The sequence below is a fragment of the Nerophis lumbriciformis genome, linkage group LG05 (genome assembly GCF_033978685.3).
Source record: "Nerophis lumbriciformis linkage group LG05, RoL_Nlum_v2.1, whole genome shotgun sequence".
In the NCBI taxonomy this organism is placed as follows: Eukaryota; Metazoa; Chordata; class Actinopteri; order Syngnathiformes; family Syngnathidae; genus Nerophis; species Nerophis lumbriciformis.
In genome coordinates this window covers 15,957,102-15,969,455 of record NC_084552.2, presented here as the reverse complement: position 1 = coordinate 15,969,455, position 12,354 = coordinate 15,957,102, and the positions used below count along the sequence as shown (strand labels likewise).

The 12,354-nt window shown below is 40.1% G+C and overlaps 1 protein-coding gene across 2 annotated transcripts in view; it reads left to right on the top strand.

Annotated features, from left to right (window-relative positions):
• pde5ab (phosphodiesterase 5A, cGMP-specific, b) overlaps positions 1–12,354 on the top strand; it is a 217,778-nt gene that overhangs the window by 93,182 nt on the left and 112,242 nt on the right. For both annotated transcript variants that reach the window (XM_061961218.2, XM_061961217.2), the window contains exons 5-6: positions 34–105; positions 5,449–5,538. In XM_061961218.2, coding sequence (XP_061817202.1) covers positions 34–105; positions 5,449–5,538 — 162 coding nt within the window. The remainder of the gene's footprint in view (positions 1–33; positions 106–5,448; positions 5,539–12,354) is intronic.

Here is a 12,354-nt window from a genome sequence, read left to right as displayed (position 1 = left end):
TAAGTCATGCCATATGTGTCTCAATCATTTCAGGTTGTTGGAGTGGCTCAAGCTATCAATAAGAAACATGGAGAGGATGGAGCCTTCAGCAAGCAGGATGAAAAGGTGAGGAAATGTCTAATAAGCGCATACTTGCCAACCCTCCCGGATTTTCCGGGAGCCTCCCGAAATTCAGCGCCTCTCCCGAAAACCTCCCGGGACAAATTTTCTCCCGAAAATCTCCCGAAATTCAGGCGGACTCAGGTCCTCCACAATATAAAAAAGCGTACCTGCCCAATCACGTTATAACTGTAGAATGATGGAGGACGAGTTCTTGGTTTCTTATGTGGGTTTATTGTTAGGCAGTTTCATTAACGTCCTCCCAGCGTGGCAACAACACACAACAACTGCAGTCACTTTTTTGTATACCGTAAAGCAGTTCGTCTGCCGTAAACAGCAATGTTGTGACACTCTTAAACAGGACAATACTGCCATCTAGTGCATTTGATGAAAGCACTTTTGTGCGTGCCACACATCAATGCTCAGAGAGGGTGTTCAGCATGGTTCGAAAAATAGTGACAGAGAATAGAACAAGCATGGACAATTCAACTCTTAACTCAACAATGAGTAGATGAGTGTTATGTGTGTGTATATGTGTAAATAAATGAACACTGAAATTCAAGTATTTATTATATATATATATATATATATATATATATATAATAATAAAAATAAAAAAAAAATATATATATACACATATAATAAAATAAATATATATATATATATATATATATATATATATAGCTAGATATCACTGAACGTCAAGTATTTCCTATATATATATATATATATATATATATAGGAAATACTTGACTTGGTGAATTCTAGCTGTAAATATACTCCTCCCTGTTTAGCCACGCCCCCAAACACGCCCCCGTCCCACCCGACCACGCCCACCCCCACCCCCTCCCCCCACCTCCCGAAATCGGAGGTCTCAAGGTTGGCAAGTATGAATAAGCGCCAACATTCTTTAACATTGAGCGCTCATCTGTTTCAATAAGTCGATATTGATAAATGCTTTAAAATGTAATATCGGAAATTATCGGTATCGTTTTTTTTTTTTAATCGGTATCGTTTTTTATTATTATTTCTTTTTTTAATTAAATCAACATAAAAAACACAAGAAACACTTACAATTAGTGCACCAACCCAAAAAAACCTCCCTCCCATTCACATTCACACAAAAGGGTTGTTTCTTTCTGTTATTAATATTCTGGTTCCTACATTATATATCAATATATATCAATACAGTCTGCAAGGGATACAGTCCGTAAGCACACATGATTGTGCGTGCTGCTGGTCCACTAATAGTACTAACCTTTAACAGTTAATTTTACTCATTTTCATTCATTACTAGTTTCTATGTAACTGTTTTTATATTGTTTTACTTTCTTTTTTATTCAAGAAAATGTTTTTAATTTATTTATCTTATTTTATTTGATCAATTTTTAAAAAAAAGGACCTTATCTTCACCATACCTGGTTGTCCAAATTAGGCATAATAATGTGTAAATTCCACGACTGCATCTATCAGTATCGGTTGATATCGGTATCGGTAATTAAAGAGTTGGACAATATCGGAATATCGGATATTGGCAAAAAGCCATTATCGGACATCCCTAATTATTAATATACTTGTTAATTTACTGTTAATATATGTTGTTTTCTGTTGTAACATGTAACATCTACACTTCTGTTAAAATGTAATAATCACTTATTCTTCTGTTGTTTGATACTTTACATCAGTTTTGGTGATACTACACATATGGGTGTGGATCCGATACCAAGTAGTTACAAGGGCGGTATTTATTTAGCTTTTAATTTTCAAGATCATTTTGATCACAGTTATAATTAGACAAAGGATGGAAGAATAACAAAATCAATGAAATATTTTCAATTATTGGCTCTGATTTAAATTCTTTGCTTTTTGCCCTTGAAGTCTTCCTGTGTCCTGGGCCTTTTTTTTGCTGTGTTTGTAAACTATAACAAATATTACAAAATATTAAGAAAAGAAAATGTTTTTAATTTATTTATCTTATTTTATTTTATTAATATTTAAAAAAAAGGACCTTATCTTCACCATACCTGGTTGTCCAAATTAGGCATAATAATGTGTTAATTCCACGACTGTATATATCGGTATCGGTTGATATCGGTATCGGTAATTAAAGAGTTGGACAATATCGGAATATCGGATATCGGCAAAAAGCCATTATCGGACATCCCTAGTTGTGATGTTACAAGAATGAATCGAACTTGAAAAAAATACAGTTGAAATAGGAAATGATAAGTTTTACAAAACCCAAAACCAGTGAAGTTGGCACGTTGTGTGAATAGTAAATAAAAACAGAATATTTGCAAATCCTTTTCAACTTATATTTAATTGAATAGACTGCAAAGACAAGATATTTAATGTTCGAACAGAGAAACTTATTATTTTTGGCAAATAATCATTAACTTAGAATTTAATGGCAGCAACACATTGCAAAAAAGTTGGCACACGTTCATTTTTACCACTGTGTTACATGGCCTTTCCTTTTAACAACACTCAGTAAACGTTTGGGAACTGAGGAGACCAATTTTTGAAGCTTTTCACGTGGAATTCTTTCCCACTCTTGCTTGATGTACAGCTTAAGTTGTTCAACAGTCCGGGGGTCTCCGTTGTGGTATTTTAGGCTTCACACATTTTCAATGGGATACAGGTCTGGACTACAGGCAGGCCAGTCTAGTACCCGCACTATTTTACTATGAAGCCACGCTGTTGTAACACGTGGCTTGGCATTGTCTTGCTGAAATAAGCAGGGGCGTCCATGGTAACGTTGCTTGGATGGCAACATATGTTGCGCCAAAACCTGTATGTACCTTTCAGCATTAATAATAATAATAATGCATTAGATTTTATATCGGGCAGCACGGTGGAAGAGGGGTTAGTGCGTCTGCCTCACAACATGAAGGTCCTGAGTAGTCGCGAGTTCAATCCCGGCCTCGGGATCTTTCTGTGTGGAGTTTACATGTCCTCCCCGTGACTGTGTGGGTTCCCTCCGGGTACTCCGGCTTCCTCCCGCCTCCAAAGACATGCACCTGGAGATAGGTTGATTGGCAACACTAAATGGTCCCTAGTGTGTGAATGTGAGTGTGAATGTTGTCTGTCTGCCTACTCAGTGGCCTAGTGGTTAGAGTGTCCGCCCTGAGATTGGTAGGTTGTGAGTTCAAACCCCGGCCGAGTCATACCAAAGACTATAAAAATGGGACCCATTACCTCCCTGTTTGGCACTCAGCATCAAGGGTTGGAATTGGGGGTTAAATCACCAAAAATGATTCCCGAGCGCGGCACCGCTGCTGCCCACTGCTCCCCTCACCTCCCAGGGGGTGATCAAGGGGATGGGTCAAATGCAGAGGACAAATTTCACCACACCTAGTGTGTGTGTGACAATCATTGGTACTTTGACTTTGTCTATCTGTGTTGGCCCTGCAATGAGGTGGCGACTTGTCCAGGGTGTACCCCGCCTTCCGCCCGATTGTAGCTGAGATAGGCTTCAGTGCCCCCGCGACCCCGAAAGGAATAAGCGGTAGAAAATGGATGGATGGATAGATTTTATATCGCGCTTTTCTACAAACCCCGTTTCCATATGAGTTGGGAAATTGTGTTAGATGTAAATATAAACGGAATACAATGATTTGCAAATCATTTTCAACCCATATTCAATTGAATGCACTACAAAGACAACATATTTGATGTTCAAACTCATAAACTTTATTTTTTTTTGCAAATAATAATTAACTTAGAATTTCATGGCTGCAACACGTGCCAAAGTAGTTGGGAAAGGGCATGTTCACCACTGTGTTACATGGCCTTTCCTTTTAACAACACTCAGTAAACGTTTGGGAACTGAGGAGACACATTTTTTAAGCTTCTCAGGTGGAATTCTTTCCCATTCTTGCTTGATGTACAGCTTAAGTTGTTCAACAGTCCGGGGGTCTCCGTTGTGGTAATTTAGGCTTCATAATGCGCCACACATTTTCAATGGGAGACAGGTCTGGACTACAGGCAGGCCAGTCTAGTACCAGCACTATTTTACTATGAAGCCACGTTGATGTAACACGTGGCTTGGCATTGTCTTGCTGAAATAAGCAGGGGCGTCCATGGTAACGTTGCTTGGATGGCAACATATGTTGCGCCAAAACCTGTATGTACCTTTCAGCATTAATAATAATAATAATAATAATGGATTAGATTTTATATCGCACTTTTCTATTATTAGATACTCAAAGCGCTCACAGAGAAGTGGGAACCCATCATTCATTCACACCTGGTGGTGGTAAGCTACATTTGTAGCCACAGCTGCCCTGGGGTAGACTTGACGGAAGCGAGGCTGCTGTTGATAAATGGCTTTGGCTTTGCATAGTAGAGTTTTAACTTGCACTTACAGATGTAGCGATGAACTGTTGTTACTGACAGTGGTTTTTTGAAGTGTTCCTGAGCCCATGTGGTGATATCCTTTACACACTGATGTTACTTTTTGATGCAGTACCGCCTGAGGGATCGAATGTCCGTAATATCATTGCTTACGTGCAGTGATTTCTCCAGATTCTCTGAACCTTTTGATGATATTGCGGACCGTAGATGGTGAAATCCCTAAATTCCTTGCAATAGCTCGTTGAGAAATGTTGTTCTTAAACTGTTGGACAATTTCCTCTCGCATTTGTTGACAAAGTGGTGACCCTCGCCCCATCCTTGTTTGTGAATGACTGAGCATTTCATGGAAGCTGCTTTTATACCCAATCATGGCACCCACCTGTTCCCAATTCTCATGTTCACCTGTGGGATGTTCCAAATAAGTGTTTGATGAGCATTCCTCAACTTTCTTTTTTGCCACTTGTGCCAGCTTTTTTGAAACATGTTGCAGGCATCAAATTCCAAATGAGCTAATATTTGCAAAAAAGAACAAAGTTTACCAGTTCGAACATTAAATATCTTGTCTTTACAGTCCATTCACTTAAATATAAGTTGAAAATGATTTGCAAATCATTCTATTCTGTTTTTATTTACCATTTACATAACATGCCAACTTCCCTAGTTTGGGGTTTTCTACTATAATAGTTATGTTATGCCGCCACATTTGTAATGTTAAAAGTGCAAATTGTAATATGATAAAACGTTATTTTTCTCTACTCAAAATGTTACAAGGTACGGTAGTTCAAAGAAAAGTTGCTTATTTCTGAAAGAACTTATGTTTTGCAAAGATCATTGTCATTTTAAGAGGATAAAGACAAAAATGCCTATTTCCGAAAAACGTCCATTTGATTGATGAGAGATAGTTGTGATGTTATATAGGGAAAAATAGTTTGAAAATGTTATATTACACGAATGAAGTTGTCATGAGTGTCCTTCTGTATGTTTGTCCAACAGGACTTCTCAGCTTACTTGGCCTTCTCGGGCATTGTGCTACACAACGCACAACTCTACGAAACGTCACAACTAGAAAACAGACGCAATCAGGTGGGTGTCAGCCTTGCTCGCTACGACCATTCTTAAACTGGATCGATTAGGCACAACAACGGCTTGAAACATGTTACTTGTCGTTTGAAAACGGAGAAAAAGTCTGTTTGTGCGTAAGGCGCCAATAAGAGTGACGTCAATAATTTAGATTGATTGAAAATGGTCAACCTACAAGATAAAGATTGTAATCGTACAAGAACAGTTTTTCCAGACGGAAGTCGTCATAATGACATAAAGTTAAAGTTAAAGGACCAATTATTGTCACACACACACACTAGGTGTGGCGAAATTATTCTCTGCATTTGACCCATCACCCTTGATCACCCCCTGGGAGGTGAGGGGAGCAGTGAGCAGCAGTGGTGGCCGCGCCCGGAAATCATTTTTGGTGATTTAACACCCAATTCCAACCCTTGATGCTGAGTGCCAAGCAGGGAGGTAATGGGTCCCATTTTTGTAGTCTTTGGTATGACTCGGCCGGGGTTTGAACTAGGGATGTCCCGATCCGATATTTGGATCGGATCGGCCGCCGATATTTGCCAAAAAATGCGTATCGGCAAGGCATGGGAAAATGCCGATCCAGATCCAGTTTAAAAAAAACTCCGGTCTGTGTTTTCCAACGCACAGATTTAAATAATACATTCCACTTTTCTGCTGCTCCCTATTTCCGTTCCGCATTTTCCAGCACACCTTCTACACATCCACAGGTCTATGGATTCTCACGCAGTTGCTTTTAGCTGCTGGCATTGCACTACAGACTCTTCCCACTCCTTCTTCTGTCTCCTTCTCACAGACAGCAAGCGCAACTTCTTACACACGTCACACGTCACATACGTATACGTCCTCTCCCAGCAGAGAGGTAGCAGCACGGCTAACGTTAGCTGTGATGCTAGCGCAGCCGCTAAGGTGCGCGCCTGCTCAAACGTCCTCTGCGCACGGCAAATCTATGCCACGCACAAAATCAAATAAAAAAATAAGCGCATAACAATTTTCGACACACGGACACGACAGAGAAAACAGTTTTCGTCATCATTGTTCAAATATTGCAACGTCTGTTGAGACGCTTATCTCCGTTCGGTGCCACACGTCCACACCATGAAAATGCAGAGGCAAAAATTTCCACATCTACACCGTATGCAAAAATTAGTGATTTTTTAGTTGTGATTTCCTTCTCTGCATGAACGTTTAAAAGTAGCATATATTAATTTAGTATGAAGAAGAATGTTTTAATGTAGACATGCAAGCCATTAAAGAAAATTTTGAAAATCAAGACTACATTTCCTGCAAATGGGTGCATTTCTACCCTATATTTTAACTTTAGATTTATTCTCATATCAAACTCTTTTTGCTGTCTTTTTGACACTTACATCCGGCGCCCCCCTTCACACACTGGATTATGAATAATGTAAATAATTCAATGTGATTATCTTGTGTGATGACTGTATTATGATGATAGTATATATCTGATAGTATATATCTGTATCATGAATCAATTTAAGTGGACCCCGACTTAAACAAGTTGAAAAACTTATTGGGGTGTTACCATTTAGTGGTCAATTGTACAGAATATGTACTTCACTGTGCAACCTACTAATAAAAGTCTCAATCAATCAATCAAAACACATAGAATCATCATACTGCTGTGATTATATGCATCAAGTGTTCATTCAAGGCTAAGGCAAAATATCGAGATATATATTGTGTATCGCAATATGGCCTTAAAATATCGCAATATTAAAAAAAGGCCATATCGCCCAGCCCTAGTTCAATGATGCCATTTCTGTTTGTCATGTATAATTTTGTCTATTTTGTGTTTATCCTTGAATAAACAGGTCAGTTTCTTGTTACCAACCATTGTGTATTATTCAAACTCCCCTAATTCAGCTGGCTAGTTGTTATCAAGAGTACTAAAACCCTTTTCAACATGATTCTGACAACTAAGTAGGCTAAATAACTTTAAACTTTAATACATGCTCGGATAGGCCAGTATCGGTATCGGTCAGTATCGGTATCGGATCGGAAGTGCAAAAACAATATCGGTATCGGATCGGAAGTGCAAAAACCTGGATCGGGACATCCCTAGTTTGAACTCACAACCTAAGTTGTACCATCACAAATTTAGCATATGTTTATTCATAGAATTTGAAAAAGCGTTAAAATTTGAAGTTATTTTTATGATACTAAAAGTAGTCATTTAAGGAGTTAGTTGTAGGTTTCAAAATAGTCTTAGTAGACACGTATTGAGACCAGAATACATTTCACACAAGATAATATTTTATCTTTCGTTACAAAGTTGTAATCTTACAAAAAAGGTTATTTTGGACAAAAGTTGCAACTCTTGACTGACTAATCATATTATGCAAAAATAATACATTTTGTCAGGGAATAAAATCTTAAGAAAGACAAGAGTTAGGATGACATTTTTACCTTTTTTCAGAAGTCGTAATCGTATCGTTTGATGGGAACAAATTTGTAATTTTCGTCTCGCTCTCGCTTCCGCTCGGGTTCGGCTTAGTTCTCGGCCATCCACTCCGACTTCACCAACCACCTTCTCCCCGGCTGCTACCCTTTTATACAGTGACAGGTGATGAGACAACAGCGCCCAGGTGGGCCATCTACACAATAGTCTTAGTAAAGACGTTGTGGAGGGGGGCGTGGCGTCTTCCGCCTCAGGTGGTCCGGCCATGTTGGGCGCCAAATTGTGGAGGTTGCTTTCCCGTGGGTCCTCCAGACCACCAAGCATCGACATGAGAGCCCGGGTTTCAGGATGTAATATGGGTTTATTTTCAGCGGTTTCCATTCTTTTGCTTTTCAGCACAAAGTCTGTCTCTCTGGGTTCGTGTCTGTGTCTGTGTCGCTCTCCCTCGCGCTCTCGCTCCAGCTCCACCCACTCTCACCTCCCGGCTGCTGCCTTTTAACAGAGCGACAGGTGATTAGATAACCAGGCCCAGGTGGGCCGTTCTACGCACCTGTCGCTGATCTCGAAGCCGGTCCTGGCACACCCTGCTTCGCTGCAGGTCCGCAGGCCACGCTTCCTCACAACCGTATTTTTCGAAACTATAGGGCGCACTTAAAATCCTTTCATTTTCTCAAAACTCGACAGTGCGCCTAATGTATGGAATAATTTTGCTTGTGCTTACCGACCTCGAAGCTATTTTATTTGGTACATGGTGTAATGATAAGTGTGACCAGTAGATGGCAGTCATACATAAGAGATACGTGTTGACTGCAATATAACTCAAGTAAACAACAGCAAAATTTTACATGTTTAATTGAAAATATCGAACATTACACACGGCGCTCAAAAATCTATCACAATGTTTTAGTAGGACTTTGGAAAGCTATGAAGGCGCACCGCTTGATGGATTGTACTGTGCTTCAACATACGAGTATTATTATGGTGTGTGTATAAGGTAAGACATATTATCTGGCGTTTTGTTTCACAATATTATGCAAAATAAACTTTTCTTACCTTCTGGTACTTGCTGATCTGTATTTGGGATCTGCATAAGTCTTGAAAATTTGCGCCTTTGTAGTCGATAAGCTTCTTCTTTTTCTCTATCTTCTTGTTATGGGACATTCATCCTCTGCTTTTTTGACCAAAGACCAAAGAACCACCATTACATGTTATGTAGACCACAAAGAAGTGTTTTACATTTAGAAAAAAAAATGACTCTCTATGGGTTGCCCTCTAGTGGGTTCTTCGGACCACCACACACTGCCAGGAGAGCCCGGAATTCAGGGTATAACACTGTTCTATTTTCATCAATCGTGCAAGGCTTTTGCTTTCCAGCAAAATGTATTTTTCTGAGTTTGTGTCTCCCTCTCTCTCTGGCTCCCACTCCAACTCCAACAGCGTGTCTCATGCCGGCTGCTGCTAATACAGGCGACATGTGATTAGATAACAAGGCCTACCTGGGCCATCTACTCACCCGTCGCTGTCTTCGAGGCCGGTCCTGGCACACCCTGTTCCGCGGCAGGCCCGCAGGCTACGCCCCCTTCCACAGACTCCTTTAATGCGCTCTATAATCCGGTGCGGAATTTTGTATGAAAACAGACCCGACTAGACCCGCTCATTGGCAGTGCGCCTTATAATCTAGTGCGCCATATGGTCCGGAAAATATGGTATCTATTTTCCTGACGGAAGTCGTCATAATGAAATAAAAGTTGTACAATTACAAATTTAGCATTTGTTTATTTACAGAATTTGAAATAGCAAAGGAAATAATGTGTCACGTTAAAATTATTTTTATGATACTAAAAGTAGTCATTTAAGGAGCTAGTTGTAGGTTTCACAATAGGCTTAGTAAAGTTGTTATGGAGGGGGCGTGGCCTCTTCCGCCTCAGGTGGTCCGCCAAATTGTGGAGGTTACTTTCCCGTGGGTCCTCCAGACCACCAAGCATCGACATGAGAGCCCGGGTTTCAGGATGTAATATGGGTTTATGTTCAGCGGTTTCCATTCTTTTGCTTTTCACCACAAAGTCTGTCTCTCTGGTTTCGTGTCTGTGTCGCTCTCGCTCCAGCTCCACCCACTCTCTCCTCCCGGCTGCTGCCTTTTAACAGAGCGACAGGTGATTAGATAACCAGGCCCAGGTGGGCCCTCTATGCACCTGTCGCTGATCTCGAAGCTGGTCCTGGTATACCCTGCTTCGCTGCAGGTCCGCAGGCCACGCCCCCCCTCCACACACGTTTTGAGACCAGAATACATTTCACACAAGATAATATTTTAACATTACGTTACAAAGTTGTAATCTTACAAAAACATTTATTTTTGGACAAACGTTGTAACTCTCGGCTGACTCATCATATTATGCAAAAATAATACATTTTCAAGTAAATGTGCAATGTCAGGAAATAAAAGCTTAAGAATGACAAGAGTTAGGATGACATTTTTTGATTTTTCGAAGTCGTAATCGTATCGTTTGCGAGAACAAATTTGTAATATTACCAAAACTATTTTTTTTATTTTGCAGTAAACTGTTTTAAACCAATCAATATAAGGGATACTTATGGATGTCCGATTACCGTATTTTCATACAATAGAGCGCACCGCATTATAAGGCGCACTGCCGATGAATGGTCTATTTTGATCGTTTTTCATATATAAGGCGCACCGGATTATAAGGCGCATTAAAGGAGTCATATTATTATTATTTTTTTCTAAATGTAAAACACTTCCTTGTGGTCTACATCACATGTAATGGTGGTTCTTTGGTCAACATGTTGCATAGATGATGTTTTACAGATCAGCGTAGCGGTGTAGCGTGCAAGGACGGGAGTGGAAGGCGTGTCAAAAGATGGAGTTAACTGTCTTAATGATATTCAGACTTTACTTCAATCAATAACGGAGCAGCATCTCCTCATCCGGAAACAACAACACCCGGAAATGTGTCCTGTCAAAAACCGTCCGACCAGAGCTCTCTAATAACTAGAGTTCCTTGGGTGAATAATGTAAACTCACTACACCGGTATGTTTTAGCGCTTCCATGGCGAGTTTACTGACAGATATAAGTAAGAACTTTACACTACTTTATATTAGAAATGGCAACAGCGGAGGATTACGGCTTCTGTAGTCAGACGTACGAGTATTATCATGGTGTGTGTATAAGGACCGCACAATGGCACCCATTAGCAGACATATTATCTGGCGTTTTGTTTCGCAATATTAAGTAAAAGCAACTTTTCTTACCTTCTGGTACCTGCTGATGTTTATTTGGGATCTGCATAAGTCCTGAAAGTTTGCGCGAGTCCACCATTGTAGTCCGTGGCAACACCGTAGTCGATTCATCCTCCGCTGTTGCCATTTCTAATATAAAGTAGGGTACACTTCTAACTTATATCTGTCAGTAAACTCGCTATGGAAGCTCTAAAAACTACCGGTGTAGTGAGTTTACATTATTCACCCAAGGAACTTTAGTTATTAGAGAGTTACGGTCAAACGTTTTTTCACAGGACACATTTCCGACGTTGTTGTTGCACTAGAGAGCCACGGATGAGAAGCTGCTGCTCCGTTATTGATTTATGTAATGTCTGAATGTCTGGAAGCACTTCCTTGTGGTCTACATAACATGCAATGGTGGTTCTTTGGTCAAAATGTTGCATATATGATGTTCTACAGATCATCTTCAAGCCGCTTTCTGACAGTCGCTTCAGGATGCGCCGTTTAGTGGGCGGTCTTATTTACGGGGCTCACCTTCGACAGCACCTTCTCCCCGTAATTGTTGTAGCGGTGTAGCGTGCAAGGACGGGAGTGGAAGAAGTGTCAAAAGATGGAGCTAACTGTTTTAATGACATTCAGACTTTACTTCAATCAATGATTGAAGTAAAGATGAGCATCTCCTCATCCGGAAACCGTGAAAAAACGTCCGATTGGAACTATAATAACTAAAGTTCCTTGGGTGAATAATATAAAGTCACTACACCGGTATGTTTTAGCGCTTTCATGGCGAGTTTACTGACAGATATAAGTAAGAACTTTACACTACTTTATATTAGAAATGGCAACAGCGGAGGATGAATGTCCCATAACAAGAAGATAGAGAAAAAGAAGAAGCTCTTCGACTACTGTGTCTCCACGGACTACAAAGGCGCGCAATTTTTTAGGATTTACGCAGATCCCATAAGGTAAGAAAAGTTGCTTTTGCATAACGTTGCGAAACAAAACGCCAGATAATATGTCTTACCTTATACACACACCATAAAAATACTTGTATGTTGAAGCACATCAAGCGGTGCAGCCTACACTTATCTCTTATGTTTGACTGCCATCTACTGTTCACACTTATCATTTCACCATGCACCAAATAAAATTGCTTCAA